The sequence below is a fragment of the Budorcas taxicolor genome, chromosome 11 (assembly GCF_023091745.1).
Source record: "Budorcas taxicolor isolate Tak-1 chromosome 11, Takin1.1, whole genome shotgun sequence".
NCBI lineage: Eukaryota > Metazoa > Chordata > Mammalia > Artiodactyla > Bovidae > Budorcas > Budorcas taxicolor.
In genome coordinates, this window is record NC_068920.1 from 51875742 (window position 1) to 51891624 (window position 15883).

At 56.3% G+C, this 15883-nt stretch overlaps 3 protein-coding genes across 8 annotated transcripts in view; 1 reads left to right on the forward strand and 2 right to left on the reverse strand.

The window, feature by feature from the left end:
• The window catches only part of SYNGAP1 (synaptic Ras GTPase activating protein 1), a 28232-nt gene extending 22063 nt beyond the window's left edge, over positions 1-6169 (reverse strand). The window contains exons 1-3 of the mRNA XM_052648116.1: positions 6103-6169; positions 2824-2945; positions 612-717 (exon numbers count right to left, since the gene is read on the reverse strand). Coding sequence (XP_052504076.1) covers positions 612-717; positions 2824-2945; positions 6103-6169 — 295 coding nt within the window. The remainder of the gene's footprint in view (positions 1-611; positions 718-2823; positions 2946-6102) is intronic.
• A 2134-nt stretch (positions 6170-8303) lies between these two features.
• On the forward strand, positions 8304-9881 carry CUTA (cutA divalent cation tolerance homolog). Of its 3 annotated transcripts, none has more exons than XM_052648152.1 (6): positions 8304-8400; positions 8793-9001; positions 9149-9208; positions 9317-9362; positions 9488-9537; positions 9655-9881. In XM_052648152.1, exons 2-6 carry the CDS (start codon positions 8820-8822, stop codon positions 9779-9781), a joined length of 465 nt encoding a protein of 154 aa, XP_052504112.1. In that variant the 5' UTR covers positions 8304-8400; positions 8793-8819; the 3' UTR covers positions 9782-9881. The 3 variants fall into 3 exon arrangements, with proteins under 3 accessions (XP_052504112.1, XP_052504111.1, XP_052504113.1); XM_052648151.1 differs by having other exon boundaries at positions 8396-8535; XM_052648153.1 differs by lacking the exon at positions 8304-8400 and adding an exon at positions 8480-8604.
• A 128-nt stretch (positions 9882-10009) lies between these two features.
• On the reverse strand, positions 10010-15709 carry PHF1 (PHD finger protein 1). Of its 4 annotated transcripts, none has more exons than XM_052648136.1 (15): positions 15215-15708; positions 14305-14479; positions 14140-14221; positions 13946-14041; positions 13068-13168; positions 12825-12973; positions 12564-12659; positions 12312-12380; positions 12033-12156; positions 11860-11927; positions 11593-11697; positions 11295-11484; positions 11118-11212; positions 10766-10843; positions 10010-10617 (listed from the first exon to the last, which is right to left on the reverse strand). In XM_052648136.1, exons 2-15 carry the CDS (start codon positions 14461-14463, stop codon positions 10329-10331), a joined length of 1701 nt encoding a protein of 566 aa, XP_052504096.1. In that variant the 5' UTR covers positions 14464-14479; positions 15215-15708; the 3' UTR covers positions 10010-10328. The 4 variants fall into 4 exon arrangements, with proteins under 4 accessions (XP_052504096.1, XP_052504095.1, XP_052504094.1 ...); XM_052648135.1 differs by having other exon boundaries at positions 10766-10846; positions 15215-15706; XM_052648134.1 differs by having other exon boundaries at positions 10766-10846; positions 11295-11697; positions 15215-15709.
• Between the last annotated feature and the right edge of the window lie 174 nt (positions 15710-15883).

Sequence of the window (15883 nt, forward strand, 5' to 3'; positions counted from 1 at the left end):
AGAAAGGAGATGAGATGGGGGTCTGACGGAGTTCCACCGAGAATACAGGGCAGAGGCAGACGACCCAAGAGCGACAGAGAAAATAAGAGAAATCAGGGAGGAAAGCGCAAGAGGGTGACAGAATTGCAGAAAAATAAAAACAGCTGATGAGAAAAAGAAAAGGGGGCAAGAGGGAGGGTCCACAGGCCAGAAGGTCTGGGAGAAGAATCAGGAGCGTGGGGGTGGGGCAGAGGTCTGGGGGCAGGGCGGGAACTAGGTCATTCTCTCCAAGATCCCAGACCCAGGCCGGGGATGGGCAGGGGCAGCCACACTCGGACAGGAAGCGAAAGATCTAAGCAGACTATTTTTACAAGCACCGGGGAAACAGTCAAACTTCGCTGCTGGAGAAGAAAAAGAGAGCGAAACAGCGAGGACCGCTGAGGCCTCTCACCCACAGCCTGCGTCCCGCTCAGACCCTACACGAGGGCGCCGGCTCCGCCCCGGCTCCCACTCGGTGCGAGACTTCGTCTCCGCCTCCTCCCGGCCCCGGACGCCCCCTCCCCTGCACCCAGGCCCCCGCAGCCCCCTCCCCGCGCCTGTCCGGGGCACGAGAGCCTGCTCGGCCACCGTACCATGCTCGCCGTGGGGCCGCCCCTCCACCGGCACGGAGACCGTGCGTCTCAGCAGTTTGTTGCGACTGGACTCGCTCCTCCGGTCCCGGATCAGAAGGGGGTGTATCTAGGGGATGCGGTGGAGGGGGGGCGTCAGACCTCGCGGGCCCAGGCCGTCCCTCTTCTTTCTCTTCCCCACCAGAGTAGGACAAGCCTCCCTTCCCACCAGTCTGACCACCTGCCCCCGCCCCACCGTACTCTTTCTAAGTGTCTCGGGGTGAGCGGATTTCTCATTGCCTTCTCTCCCCAAGTCTGCTCCCTCATCCCCTCCTGTCCCACCCTCCTCGTTTCTTCCACCGTGTCTTTTGAAACACCCTCCAGGGAATCCCCGCAACCACACTGGTCTTTGCTGTTCCCCAAATCCACTTTCCCCTTGACCTTCAGTTCCTCTATTCTCCCTGTTTTCCTTCCAACCTCCCACCGCCCTCACCCCCTTCCCTCCCTCCGTGGCTGTCACGGGGGTAGCAGAAGCTGCATTTATAATCAGGATCCACAGCTTGTCTCCCTCCCACGGCCAGGCTTGCGGCCAGAATGGGACCCAATCTCCCCACCCCCTAGAGGGCCTGGTCACCTCCCCCCAACCTTTCATCGCCTTCCATGGCCACCCCTTCAGCCTAGCTCACCTCCCTTTAGCCATTACCTCTCCCTAAGCCTCATCCCCAATTCTCCCTGGCCACCTCCTTCCTAACCTTCCCCTCTCCACCCCGCCAGTCTCCAACCCTTCAAGAACCACCCACCCCACTAGTCCCAGCCTGGGCTCCACAACCCAGCCAATTCCAGTTCCCTGTGGCCCTGCACACTGCCATTCCAGGACCCCCTCCACACCCTTCCTACCTCAGTTTCTAGCCACCAGTCCTCTGGACCTGTCTGTCCCCATCTGTTTCATTCCTTCATTCTCCCACCCACTGTCCAACCTCTTCATTCTCACACAGTCTCCAGTTTCCCCCATTCATCCTACAGACCCCAAACGCTTGGCCACGACTAGTGACCATTCAAATCGGCCCCCAGTACCTAACACTTGGACTCCCTAAAGCACCTTTCCCTTGAGTCACCATGTCCTCCCTGGACGAAGCTTCAACTTGACTCTGTGCCTGGGAAGCTCTCTACCCAGGCCTCTCTCCACACTCACTTGCCCCCCAGATTCCTCGAAACTCTGGTTAACCTCAACTCCAGTTCTAACCCTGCCTCACTACACCCTTCCCGACAGCTTTCGGGACATATCTCTCACCACCTCTCTGGTCTTGCAGGTCATCCTATCAGTCTCTAAAGCTTACCTAAGTCACCCCCACCGCCTGAATCACACCTCTGGGGATCTACTCTTCATAGTCACATCTTCTGTTTCCTCCGATGGATGCTCTACTGCTGACCTGACTCCAAAATCAGAACCCACACTCCCCTGGGCCTCCAATCACACTGCATGGCTGCCACCTCCCACAAGGATGCTCTTCATTTCACATCTTCCACTTTGGCTGGTCCTTGCCTCTATCCCACTCTGACTCCTTTAGACAACTTCCCATATTCCCAGTTCCCCTCACTCCCCAGGCGTCTCTTCCCTCATATTCCTTCCCTGTGTCCCTGGCAAAAGCCCTCTCAGCATCTCTCTAAACCCTGATCTCAGGCTTCCCTGTCTTCACCACCATCCAGGCCCAGACCTACTGCTATCATCTCTCCTCATACCCTGCAGCCCCTTCCCAGTTCCCTCAGAGACCCCACTCTGAGTCCATGCACTCTGCCCCATGCCCAGGAAGGGACGGGGAGTGGTCAGTGATTAGGCTTGCTCAGTATGGAGAGAGGAGAGGGAGCTGTTCCCTCCAAAGTGATCCCCGTGTCTTTACCCTCCTCCAAGCCCTTTTGTTTCCCTTTCCTAGCCTAACCTATCCCTCAGTAGGAGCAGGGTGAAAACAGAAGGCACCCCCAAATCTTCAGAACCACAGCTCCTCCCCATCACTGCACAGGGCCCTCAAAGACCCCCTAGCCAAGGGGAAAGAACCCCTGCCCCTTCTGACATCTCAACCCAAGTTTCAAGGCCACCCTCCTCCCACCACTTGCCAGTATCTTCCCCTTTGCCATCTCTGTGTCTCATGTCCCTTTGCAAATGAAGATTCTCCCATCCTTCTCTCACAGTTTCCCATGCTACCCAGAGGTCTCTTCCCAGCCTTCCCAGCCTGCTCACCTCGTCCTCATCCAGCATGAGAAGCTGGTTCCCCGAGATGATGCAGAACCGAGGGTTCCAACCAGGACGATCATACGGGGAGTGAACGTATTGGGTTCGGTGCATAGGGGGTCCCCGTACATCTAGGGGACAGAGATACACAGAAACCGTAAGGGAAGCTCTATGCATTCAGGGGACAGAAGAGTCCATAAAGGGGAACAAGGGGCCCCCCACCTTGAGGAGATCGTAGAAGGGGGTGAGGCCCCTGGAAACTATAGAGGAACAGAAGATAAGCTTCTCTGGCTGGGGCGGTGGGAACTGAGAGGCTCAGTAGACTTGGCAGAAGAAATACAGAGGAGTGGTTCAGAGGGGAATGATATCCTGACAGAGAGAGTATGAGTTTGGAGGCAGAGAAAGGGGAAGGAGCTCTCCATCCACCTCTGAAAAATCAAAAGGCTGAGGGTCCAGCAAAATTGGCAGAAGAAAAATACAGGGAGGTTGGTGGCAAGTGTCTCTGGGAAGAGGGAGAGCAACCAGATAGCTGCAGAAGACAAGGATTTGGAAGGTGGCCCCACCCATCTGCGAAAGAGTAAGGAAGCCTACAGAGCTGTGGGAAGAAGGATGAGGATGTAGGAACATTTGGGTCATGAGACTAAAAGCTAAATGTCTAGAAAAGATAGGGAGTGAGGAGCTGACTTGTTTCCAGGGTCAGAAACCTGAGAGGGCCTCCTCTCCCGCCTCTCTGCTTTCCTTCACTCCCTCCTCCCCAGCCCAGCCCTGCTTATCCTTCAGGGAAAGAGCTGCTTCTGCTGGTGGGAGAGGAAGGATGGGTCTTGTTGGTATCTGGCTGTGGAGGGGTTGGGGACTGAGGAGGCAGGAAATATGCTTGTTTGCATGTATATTGAGTTGATCTCTTCTCCTACTCCATGCCCAGAGGTCAAAGATTCAATACTGCCCCCCTATCCCACCTCCCCAGTCTCCATGGACAGGATGGAAGCCAACTCCTCAAGTAGGAACCTCCCTAAGGCACCGTGAGAAGCCTGAGGAAGGAAGAGGGGAGGGCAGAATGAAAGATCCAGGCCTGGGACATCGAGGCTGGGGGCGGGGAAAAAACTTCCAAAAGTAGTAGGCTAAGGATCTACTACAGTAGACGAAGGGTCGCCCCTCCCGATTCTGCTGTCCTTCCACACCCCTGTGCATGCAAAGTGCCCCTCCTTTAAACCCCAGTGCTGCACACCATCACGGGGACATGTGGGCAGGCCCTATAGAAGTCAGAGAGAAATCAAATTGATGACATCAGCGTGATAGAAAATAAGCTTAAGGAATGAGGGTGACAGAGAGTTTAGAGGAAAAAAGATCAAATCCCCTTACCTTTCCAGGATAATTAATCATGGGAATATTGCAGGAAAAGAACTGGCCAGTGAACTTCATTCCAACTAAAAGCTATGAGTAGCAGAGTGTTAAAAAATCTAGCCCCTTTCTGTCTATAAACCTGGTTCAAATTTACCCAATCTGCAGGTCAGAGACAAGAGGTGAACTCCCTGAACACAGGTATGCAAAAGCCCCAATACTCTTCAAACTCTGCGTCAGTGCCACCTCAGAGACATACCTTTTAGATAAAGAGATCACCAAAACCTAGGCTCTGAGACTGCAGATACTGCAGGAAACATGCCCACTGCAGTCAGACCCTGAGGACTCCCAGAGGGGACATCTGTTGATTCACATCATCCTTATAGGAGGGACTGGGTCAGACAACAGCCACAGGGAAGACAGTTAGACTTCAGGGGACACCCTCCTAGGAGGGGGGAAGGACACGGGGAACTTCACTTAGGAGCAACTCTGGAAATGCACACATAGACAAACATTGGCTGGACGTAGGATGATTCTGGGAGGCAGATGCAAGAGACAAACAGGCACAGTTAAGAAAGAGGAAAGATTTACTAGGATGAACAATTCCATGGGGCTCAGATGGGGATCTCTTGTAGGTCCTGTTCCAACTGTCAAAACTGGTGTCTTTGCTCCCCAAATCTCCAACAGCCCATGAAGGAGAGGAGACAAGAAGAATGGGTGATAAGAGATGGGGTCTTAGGGGAAAGTAAGTAGGCACAGACTTGTGGTGATAAGATAGGGAATGAGGTGGGGAAGAAGGGATGGGGTGGAGAAGAAATAACAGGAATGGATCTAAGAGAGGAAGAGTCAGAGATGATGGTAAATCTTTAGGGACAAGGGAACACACCAGAAGGGCCCAAAGGAAGTGAGGGGGACATAACAGGGAGACTAAGACGAGGCGGCCAAGGAGGAGAGGGTGAAGAGGTGGTAGAGATATAAAGGACTACCAGGTGGAAGAGAGGGAGAGAGAGAAGGGACACCAGAGCAGGCACTGATACAGGGGAAGGACACAAGGGGGACTCATATAAGGAACGGACACCGTATGTGGGGAAAGATATAGGTGGTGGACACCAGAGGGAGGGGGAATGGAAATAAAGACTGGAGGTGGGGGAGGGGTGAAAGTGGTGAAGTGAAGGAAGTGGATAAACCCCCAGGGATTAGGTTTCAATGCTCAAGGGCCTTAATGAAGGCCTGAGTCTGGGGCAGGGTCTTAATCTGCCCCCTACTCCCAGCACTCAGTTTTACTTGTATTGCCCCCCCTCCCCCTCAATAAACACATACTTAATTTGGCCCTCCCCCTGCCCTGGTCTCTCCTCCCCCAAACCCATTCCCCATTCTCTCTCCTCTCTTCCCTCCATTCCCCGCACCCCTCCCCCCCCACTGCCTCCCTCTCTCTCCATCTGGCCCCCTCTCCTCTCCCTCCATCTCCTGTCTTTTTTTACCCCCTACCATACTCTGAGACCCCACCAAATCCTACCCCTCATCTTCTTGGCTGCTTTTTTCACCCCTATGTTTTAATTTTCTTCATTTTCCCCTCCTAGCCCCTCTCCTAAGACTCTGTCCTTCTGTTTCCTTGATATTTTCCTCATCTCTCAGTTCCCACCTCCAAATTATTTCTGCAGCTCGTCCCCCAACCCTACCCTTTTATCTTCCCACCTTCTCTGGCGATCTCTTTTCCCTTCATCGTTTCCCCCTCAGCCCCCTTCAAGGCCTGTTTCTTGGCCCCTCCGGTCCCTATTTACCCCTATCCTCCAATCCCTCCTTCTCCATTGCTCCCATCCCTGCCTTCCGAGTCCTCCTCTCTCTTTCCATTTCAGCTGCTCCCCTCCCTGGCCCCAGCTCTGCCCAGCCCCCCCTCCCCTCCCCCCTTCTCTCCCCCAACTGGTCCTCCCCCTCCCCTCACCACCGTACCTCTGAAGGGGGCATAGGACATCGCGGGGATGCTCCCCCGATGGATGGAGGCGCGAGACCTGCTCATCAGGCCTGGGGGGGAGGGGGCGGGGGGGCCGGGGGAGAAAGAGAAGAGAGAAAGAGGGGGAGAGAGAGGGGGAGAAGGAGGAGGAGGTGGAGGAGGAGGAGGAGAGAGGAGGAGAGAGGAGCAGAGAGAGGCAGAGAGGAGGAGAGAGAGGAGGAGGAGGAGAAGAGGAGCCAACGGCAGCAGCGGCAGCCTGGAGAGGGAGAGAGAGAGAGAGAGAGAGAGGGGGGCGGGGGAGCGAGCGAGAGGAGAGCAGGAGGAGGAGGAGAGAGAGTCCCTGCAGCCCCCACCCCTACTCAGTGAGAGCCAGGGAGGCAGAGACCCCGACTCAAAAACTCTCCCTACAGAAAAAGAGCGGTTCTAAGGATGCAGACCCCAGACCCTGATATGGGGAGGCTCCAGACACATAAAGATACCTTGCCACCTGGGGTTGGGGGGGTGGTACAGGGGATAATTTGAGGCACAAACCCTAAGTCTAGAGGAAAAGAGGCCCCAGTCTCAGAAAACAGATCCCAGACCACCCCCACCCCAAGATGGGTCAAAGGTCAAAATCTGAGCATTCAGTCTCAAAAAGGTTCTTCATAGCTACAGAAATCTTAAAGACACCAGACTTAAACAGTGATTTCAGGGACTGAGATCTAAGACCTAGACTCAAAGGAAAAGATGAGACCAGATTCAGAAAGAATCCAGACATGAAATTAGGTCTTTGAGAACTCAGACCCACTGAGAGATATCAGAGACCCCAGACTTAGATCTCAGAGAAAAGAAACTGCAGACTCAGAGGCTGATAACTCAGACACAGAAACTCCAGACCTTGGTTGGGGGGTGGGGGGGTGGGCAAAAGAGACACTCTACTGGCCCAGAGATGAACTCAGAGACCCCAAACACATAAAAAAGAATTTTTAATACCTCAGAGAGAGGGTGATTGCAGACCCAGAAACCTCCCCCTGCAAACAAAAAACAAGGACACTCAGTCCTAAAAAAGATACATATACCAAAAGACCCCATAGAGATCCCTCAGAGACAAACTCCAGAGACAGAGATCTCAGGGAGACTTCCAACCCCAGAGTGGTAAGTATGAGAGACCTCAGCCTGGGAAATGCCCAGTTATACCCACCCAGCAGACCAGAGACCCCAGACCCAGGAAGGAGGGGGAATACTAGGTAGGGAAAGTGGCAAAGCCTTTTTCTCCCTGCCTCCTCCCACCTATTTCTCCTCTCATTGGCCCCTCCATTTTTGGGTCACAGGATGTGCTTGGGCCCCAGGGAGGTTATGTAGGGCAGGTCCTGGCTCCTAGGGGGATGGGTTAAGGGAAGGAGACCCAAGGCTGAGATGTAGACCAGACCCAGAGAGTGAAATAGGAAGGGGGTAAGGGATAAAAGGACCATCACTACTTCCTGGTGTCTTCTTCATACCCCCAACCTGCAGCCCTCCTCTCCCCCACCTTCTCTATCGATTCACAAGTCTGTCTGCAGTTTTGGGGCTTCAGTTAAGGCTGAGGCGCTCCATTTTAATCACTGTCTATCCCACTTACAGGGTCTTAATCCGTTCTTTTAAAAAATGCATCTTTCCACGTAGCCGTGGTCTTGCCATGCCCTGCCTGCCTAATCACTTCCCCCTATAACCAGAGACAGTTGGTTTCTCAGATTATACTTGTGCATTCCCCAACTCAAGAATCTGTCCGTCCTAACCAAAATGGCAGGGGGCGCTCTCTTCACCTCCGGCCCTGAGGTTCAATCTCCTAAGACCCTGTCATTTCTTAAGGCCTCAGGAACAGGGCTGTTACTAGGCACATTCCGGGGTTTAAGGATGAGCCCCCACTCCACAACCTGACGCATCGACTCTGCGGGGTCTCTAGCCCCCCTTTCCCAGCGCCAGGGCTCTCATCATGTGGCCTGCGGGGCGGCCCCGCGATTGGTCTCTTCGCGTAGTTCATTGAGGTACCGCTGCCTGAGGGACCCGCCCCCTCACGTGACAGTGGAACGCCGCTGCGGCTCTCCTCAGCCTGCAATTGGCCGTTTCCGGTTTACACGGAAACGGGCGCTCCATTTCCGTGCACGTCTGCAGATCCGGGTGTTGATTGGTTGGATCCTTCTTCGCCCCTCCCGCCCCCCGGAGGCGGGACAAACCGGGCCACGTGGGAGCGAGGATTGGCTGGCTTTGGAGGTTAGGGTAGTCCGGCTTCTACTGTCACGTGGTCTGCGCTGTTTTCTTATCACGTGGTTGCTGCCCAGGTAAGAAGAGGCTGCTCTTCTTGGCTTTGGGGTTCTTTCTCCGCGTAACGTGTGGTCTCTGATATTCAACCCTCCTCTGCCAGCATAGGCTGCATGAGGCGGGGGCGGGCTCCCGCATTCCTGCTCGGCGGAGGGGTGAGTGATCGGCCCCGCCCCTTCCGGTCCTCGAAGCTTCGCCCATGACCCGTACCCCGAAACCCAGAGGTTGGCCTCCGAGGAGCGAGTGAAAACCGAGTCTTTGCCTTAAATTTTCCAAGCTTCTCTTGGTTTCAGTAATGTTTTTCTTCGGGATGCAGAAGAGGGCGGTCCTGAGTGTTTATGCAAGCGAAGTGTTCCCGGGGTGCAGTTTGCTGGGGTGTTTATGAGACGCCGAATCCACCCCCTGCTCTTAGGCCGCTCTGCTCCTGTCGCTGTTTTGGATGCCGACACTGCTGCCTGCAGCCTCTCGCCTTCTGTTGCTACCCCGAGCCCTGCTGTCCATGGCTTCAGGAAGTCCCCCGGCCCAGCCCTCGTCGGCCTCGGGCTCCGCCTATGTCCCCGGCTCGGTCTCTGCGGCCTTTGTCACCTGCCCCAACGAGAAGGTCGCCAAGGAGATCGCCAGGTGGGGACTTAAGTGTGAAGCGAGGAAAGGTGCTTATGAAGGGAGAGATGGGGGAGCGCCTCCCGGTGCTTTCTGCCTGTCTCTGGGCTGCCAGTGCAAAAATCCGGGTGATGGGGCCTTTAAAACGTGCTCTCTCTTCACCTTCAGGGCTATGGTGGAGAAGCGCCTCGCAGCCTGCGTCAACCTTGTCCCTCAGATTACATCCATGTGAGTCAATTAGGGGTTGGAGAGTTAACCTAACTCAAAGAACTGACTGGCAGTCTTACCTTGAGGGAAATCTTTGCCCTCGCAACACTCTCTTCCTTACCTTTTCAGCTATGAGTGGAAAGGAGAAATTGAAGAGGACAGTGAAGTGCTGATGGTGAGAAATGTTTCTTACCCGACAAAAACTTAATTCCCTGACTATTTACTTTGATCCCTATCCCTCATCCCAGATCCTGGAATCAAGTTCACCCCGATTCAACCATGTTTGTCTTCATCCCTCAGATGATCAAAACCCAAAGTTCCTTGGTTCCAGCTCTGACGGATTTTGTTCGGTGAGAACTTTGATGTGGGTAGAGGTGAGGGTGTAAACTGTGGGGGTGAGCCTTCCTGGGCAGTCTGAGGGGACGGACTCCTTTGGGTAAGTCTTTGCTCCCCTATCGTTTCCACAGGTCTGTGCACCCTTATGAAGTGGCCGAGGTGATTGCATTGCCTGTGGAGCAGGGGAACCCCCCGTACCTACAGTGGGTGCGCCAGGTGACAGAGTCGGCTCCTGACTCCAGCACAGCCCCGCTGTGATGAACCTTTGTTCTTGCCATGGTTTTCCTCATAAATTTCAACACTCCTACCTTGTGATGACTGGACTCTTAATAAATTCCATTTTTAGCTCTCTCTTCCATTTTACTTTTTCCTTGTCAAAAAGTGAATTTGGTTGGGAAGATGAGAAGTGCTTCTAGTCCCTTTTCTTCTCGTTTTTTGGAATGATTCAGGGCTGCTAAGTTTGTTTATTTATCTTTATTTCAATGATACAGAACCCAGGATCTGTTCTCCTCCCCTCCTCAGTCTCCGTCCCCAGGGGTTAAATAATTTTTAAAAATATTTAAAAAGCTGTAACAAAATAACATCAAAGGAAATGAGGGAATGGTTGGGGGGAAGGGTCAGGAACCGTGAAGGGAGTAGAGGAGAGCGAGCCTCTTCCCCAACCCCCAACCTGGATTCCAGCCTGGACAGTAGGGGGACATACCCCCCTAGTGCCCCAGGTACATCCCAGCTGTAGGTGAGGTCAGAGGTCAGGGTATGAAAGTGCCGGTGTGTGTCAATGGGCAGTTGGGCAGAGGCAGGCTGTTCAGAAGATCCCCCCACCTCCCCACTCAACCAGGTACTGCACAGAGCCATCAGGCCGCACTCTCCGAGCAAGGACCCGGACGGGATCCCCACGGGACAGGTAGCCGACCCCACCTCGGACTCCACCCCCAGCCCCAGGAGACAAACTACGGCACAGGGGAGAAGGGGGTGCTGAGCGTCTGGGAACACCTGGGGAGGGGGCTGCGACTGAGGAAGATGAGGCAGTCATCGAGTGGGGGGCACTTTTAGGGAGGTCTGTGGGGAAACCAATGTGAAGTTCCAGGGGTGACCTAGGTAGAGAAAGCAACTGTCAGTCCAGATGGAGATAAAGACTGACCAGAAATGGAGGCCGTGTGGGTCAGAGGAACAACAACAACGTTTAAGGGACCACGAAGTGAAGAGGCCAGAGGCATCACAGGCAAAGGAGTAGAATCTCACCTGTCTGGGGGCTCACCATCCCCAGAGGCCCCTGCGGTGCTGGCAGAGGGGTGGAAGGAAGCGAACATCCGGATGGGACTGCTGGGGTTGGGAAGGAAGAAAGTCAGGACCCAAAGCAGGGGAATAGGACCCTCTCCCCCTGGGAAGGGCAGAGCGCAAACACTATCCTCAAGGAACCTGTCCCTAGAATACTGGGGAGCAGACCCTGGTTCTCAAAGTCTCTAGGTAAAGAAGTGGGCAGCCAAAGGGGAGAGGGAAAAGAAGTTTGGGTGAGGAAATCCAGAAGATTGTAGGCAACTGGAAGAGAGGTTCCAAGGGAGTGTGTCTGGTTGGAGGGAGGAGATGCACTGACCTGGGCAGGCAGCGGGCATCTGTGGGCCTGAAGTTGTAGCCGCTGCTGCCCTGGTAACTCTGGTTAGGGCTGGAGGGTGGTGGAGACACTGAGGCCTAGAAGGAGCAAAGGACTGAGAGATCATCCTTGATTCCTTCCCACACCACCATTTGCCCATGGGTGCCCCTGCCCCTGTACCTGCAGTGCCCTTTGCAGACGAGCCCGCTCCCTCTGCTCCTGGGGCTCGGGCTGGTTGCGCACTGCTGAGGGTGGCCCCAGCTCCTCCATTTTCCCCTTCTGCCTCCTCCTCAGGGGCTCTGGCTCCGGCCTCCGGCGCTTCCCCAGGGGACGTGAGACCCCTCCCCCAGGGCCCTGCCCTGAAGGGAAGCTGTAAGAGGCCTCCTTATCCCCCCAGCCCCCTCCCGGACACCCCAAAGACCTCCCTGTTTCCATACATACACCCTGAGAACTTCCCCATCCCCCCTGGACCAGTGACCTGGTGGGGGCTCCGTCTCCAGGAGGGGGCTCCACAGGGGGAGGGATCCGAGCATGGAGACCAAACAAGCATTTCCTCTTCTTAATCTCCCTCCCTGAAATGAAACTGGGATGAGGAGAGAAATGATACAGGGTCAGTGCTGGAGAAAAGGGACCCTCCTATGCTGTCAGTCCTTCTCAGAGGGCATCTTCCAGGTGAGCTGCAGCCCCTCCCTCTCAGGCTGCGTCTCCACGTCTCCATCTCCTCCTGAGCCTCCCTCCAACTCACCGGTCCTTGTGGCTGTTGAGAGCAGAGAGGAGCTTTGAAGACCGTTCTCCCTTGGGGGTTTCTGAGAGCTGGGGGAGAGGATAAGAAACGGGGTCAGGAGAGCAGTGATTCCCTCGCCCATTTTTCCACATCTCCCTGGCCACCCTGACCCCGAGAGGTTCACCACCCCTTACCTCTCCAAGGAGCAAACTGTCCCAATTCTCAGAGGTGAAGGGGAGGATCTCACGGTCAAAATCAAAGTACTTTTTCTTACAGCAAACACTGAGGTGGTAGAGGACAAGATGCGCCACATCGACCCTGGAGAAACACTGGCTTGTCAAGGTGGTGAAGCACTGCAAAAGCGGGGGGCAGGCAGGGGTGTCCCCCAAGTAGGGGGCTGGGGCCTGTAAAGTGAGAAACTGAGGGTGCCGAGAGAGGAGTGATGCTGAGATCGTGCCCCATATCCAGCTCACCAGCGAAGCTGTAGCCTCCGGACCTTCTCCGGGCCCCCCCGACACACACAGCACTCAAACTCATAGAACCTGGACGTAGGCAAGAGGGAGAGAATACACCTTTTACAGGAAACTACACCTGCCCACGGGGGTGGGGTGGGGGGGGTGTTCCGAGCAAGGATGGGGCTAACCGGTAGGCAAGGCTTCAGAGCTCAGGAAGACACCTGGTCTGGGATGGGGGGCAGAGCTCCTGGAGGGTCTGCCCAGGCTCACCTGTCCCCGTAAAGGAGGGGCTTGCTCAGACACTGGGTGCAGGCCTCGTGGAACCACTGCAGGCAGCTCCGGCACTGCAGCATCTTCAGGTTCCACCTGAAGTGAAACGGGACCAGTGACCCCCCCCAGACACACCCTCCTTAACCGCTCCAAACCCTGCTCACTGCTCTCCCCCGCCTTCAGCACTCCCGCCACCCTGCCATTCTCCTTTGTTCCCACCCCCATCACTTGTTCCCTAGCCCCCCGCCCCTCACTACTCACTCCCCAGGGCCACCACAGTAACAGTAGCTCTGCTGGCGGTTGCTCAGATGCCCAGCGTCCCAGTCCAACCCCTTCAGTCCATACGGCAGGGAGAGCTTCATGCCCAGCATGGCCCGGGCGTAGGGGCCCTTCTTCAGCGCACCCCCCCTCTGCAGGTGGAACAGACAGGTGGCCTCAGGGGTGGAGGAAGGAAGGGTTCAGGAGAGGCTGAGGGTTGGAGGTCCCACAGGGAGGGGCCCTTACCTTGGTGGCGATGGCAAAGACGCACTGGCGGCAGACCCAGGATGCGCCCTCTCCCTCTCCAGGGGCTGGGGCCCTTGGAACGTGGCAGTCCTGGTGATAAGCTGAATAATGAGAATATTGACAGTAGACCACTTATTGCATTGCGTACCTGTGTGCACTAGATATTGGGACAAGAGTCTTAACCCCATCTCATTTTGTTCTAGACCATGGTCCTGCTAAGGTGGGTGTATTATCTTTATTTTAAAAGCAGGTGAGGCAGCTGTGATTCTTAGAAGTTTAGGGACTTGCCCAAGGTCAAATGGTGAGAAAAAGCCGTACTGGAACTACCCTCTGCCCGCATTTGGGGCTTCCTTGATAGCTCAGTTGGTAAAGAACACCTGCAATGCAGGAGACCCTGGTTCGATTCCTGGGTCAGGAAGATCCCCTGGAGAAGGGATAGGCTACACACTCCAGTATTCTTGGGCTTCCCTTGTGGCTCAGCTAGTAAAAATTCCGCCTGCAATGTGGGGAACCTGGGTTTGATCCCTGGGTGGGGAAGATTCCCTCGAAAAGGGAAAGACTACCCACTCTAGTATCCTGGCCTGGAGAATTCCATGGACTGTACTTTTCATGGGGTAGCAAAGAGTCAGACACAACTGAGAGACTTTTGCTCACTCACACCCTCTGCCCGCAGAGCTCATACATCCCATCCCAAGGCCGCCCCTCCCTGTGCTGGCAGGGAGTGAGGTTACAGGCTTGTGGAGACTGCCCAGAGCAGTGGCTTGGGGACTCAGACCAGGACAGACAGTATAAGGACCAGTGCTGGAGAGAAGGATCAGAAGCACCCTGGCAGACCTAGGGCAAGCTAGACCATTCAGGTGTCCTGCCCTCTCACCCACCATGGCGACACTTCTCACAGCTGACCAGCCGGTTCCCAGGGACCACAGTCTCAGAGCGACATACACAGCAGAGGAGTTCCTCCCCAGGGAGGGCCGCTGTGAGAGAACAGAGTGTCAGAGGGCCTGTCCTCCAGTCCCTTTCTGTCCCCCATGCCAGGCTTGTTTTCCACTGGATCCATTCTCAGGCTTCTCACCAGGGCTAATGTCTTTCCATAGAACCAGAAACTGGGAATCATCCTCAAACTGAACCAAACACACCTCCCGAGCACTGTCCACCTGGAATGGGTGAGCACAGAAGATGGAACAGGAATCAGACTAAATAAGGGGAATGAGAAAAGGTGACAGGTCAGAGATCATACCTTTTTGATGGTCCCCAAGTATAGCAGCCCATCTGTCCATCTGGCCAGCACATCTTGACCCTCCCAAAGTCGAGGCCGGGGGCCTGAGGTGGGAGCAGGAGAAGCTGGGTCCCAAAGTGGGGGGGCACCAGAGCGGCTCAGCCGGGGGGGCTGTGCCATTGCATCCTGGGGGGGCCTAGTCACAAGTGAGACGGTAGGAGAAAGTTACCAATATTGAGGAACTAGCCCCCATTTTCTTTGCCTGTTTTTCTGTCAAAGACTTGAGCAGGTGTGCCCAGCCTCCATTTCCCTGAGACACCTGGGTAGGAAACCCCTGGGCACCCCTTGGGCCTTCCTGACTCCAGCTCTCCCAACAGTCACCACTGGTTCTCTTCTCCCCACCGTCCCCCCACCCCACCAACCTAGTTCTCTAGTTTCCCAGCTGCCAGAGCTCCCCTGGGACGTTGTATCCCGGCCTTGAGATTTTAGCAGAAAGGATGGTTGCAGAGGCAAAGGTTGCCACTCAGTTTCTACTGTCACCTTCTACCGCTGTTTATAGAGGTATTACAATTGGGGTGCTGTTTCCCAGAGACGTGTTTTGGGAGCTTTTTCTGGAGATGTTTTCGAGTGGAAAAGGTTGCCTCCGGGGCCCCCGTGTCTCATTCAGAACAATCATCTTGGTGCTAGGTTATGTCAGGTCACCCTCAAATTCGGGGCTCCCTGCCCCCGGGTTAGAGAACTTCCCTGAGTGCCCCGGGAGGGGGGCGTGTCCCAGTCCGGGTCTCTTCTCCCCAGGACGGCGAGTCGGAGAGGGGACTTGAGTCGGCCCAGCCCGACCCGCCGCCCGGGCCGCGCGGCTCTCCCGCCCGCGCCCTGCGCGCCGACCCCCGGCTCCCTGCCCCCCCACGGGCGCCTCCCGCCGCCTCCTTACCAGTGACAGCTGGGGCCGCCGGGAGCCGGGCAGAGGCAGACGTGGGAGACTGAGGTGAAACCCCCGCGCGGGGAGGGCACGGCTGGGCGTCGGGGGGGCGTGCAGGCAGAGACCGGGGGGTCCCCAGGCCCAGCCCCTCCGTCCCGGCGGCTCTGGGGCGTATGACGCAGCAGCCAAAGCAGCGGCAGCGGCAGGAGGAGGCGGCGGGGGGAAGGAGGGGAGGGGAGGGGAGGGACAAACCGGCTCGGGGGGAGGGTGGAGGGAGGGGAGGGCGGGGGGAAGGAGGAGCCGGGGGGGCGGGCACCTCCTCACCCCACCTCCCTCACCGCCAGCGGGCCTGGAGGGCGCGGAGCGAGTGGGAGCGTCTCCGTGGATGGGGCGGGCGGGCTCGCGGACCCGGCGGGAGAGGGAATCCCCGCAGCCCCTTCCTCCGGAGAGAGGCCTGCCCTCGGGGAAGGAGGGAATCCCCCGCTAGGCCGCCGGCCGGGCCGCCGCCCCGCGCCACATCCGTTAACTGCCCCCGGCCCCGCAGGGTCACTCCGGGCCCCGCCCCGCGCTCTAGTTCACGACCCCGCCCTCCATTCACCCGTCCCATGGCCCCCGCCCCGCCCCCGCCCCGCGGGCTCCGCCTCCTCCCGCCTTTGCCCCGGCCCCGCCCCCCCGGAGTTA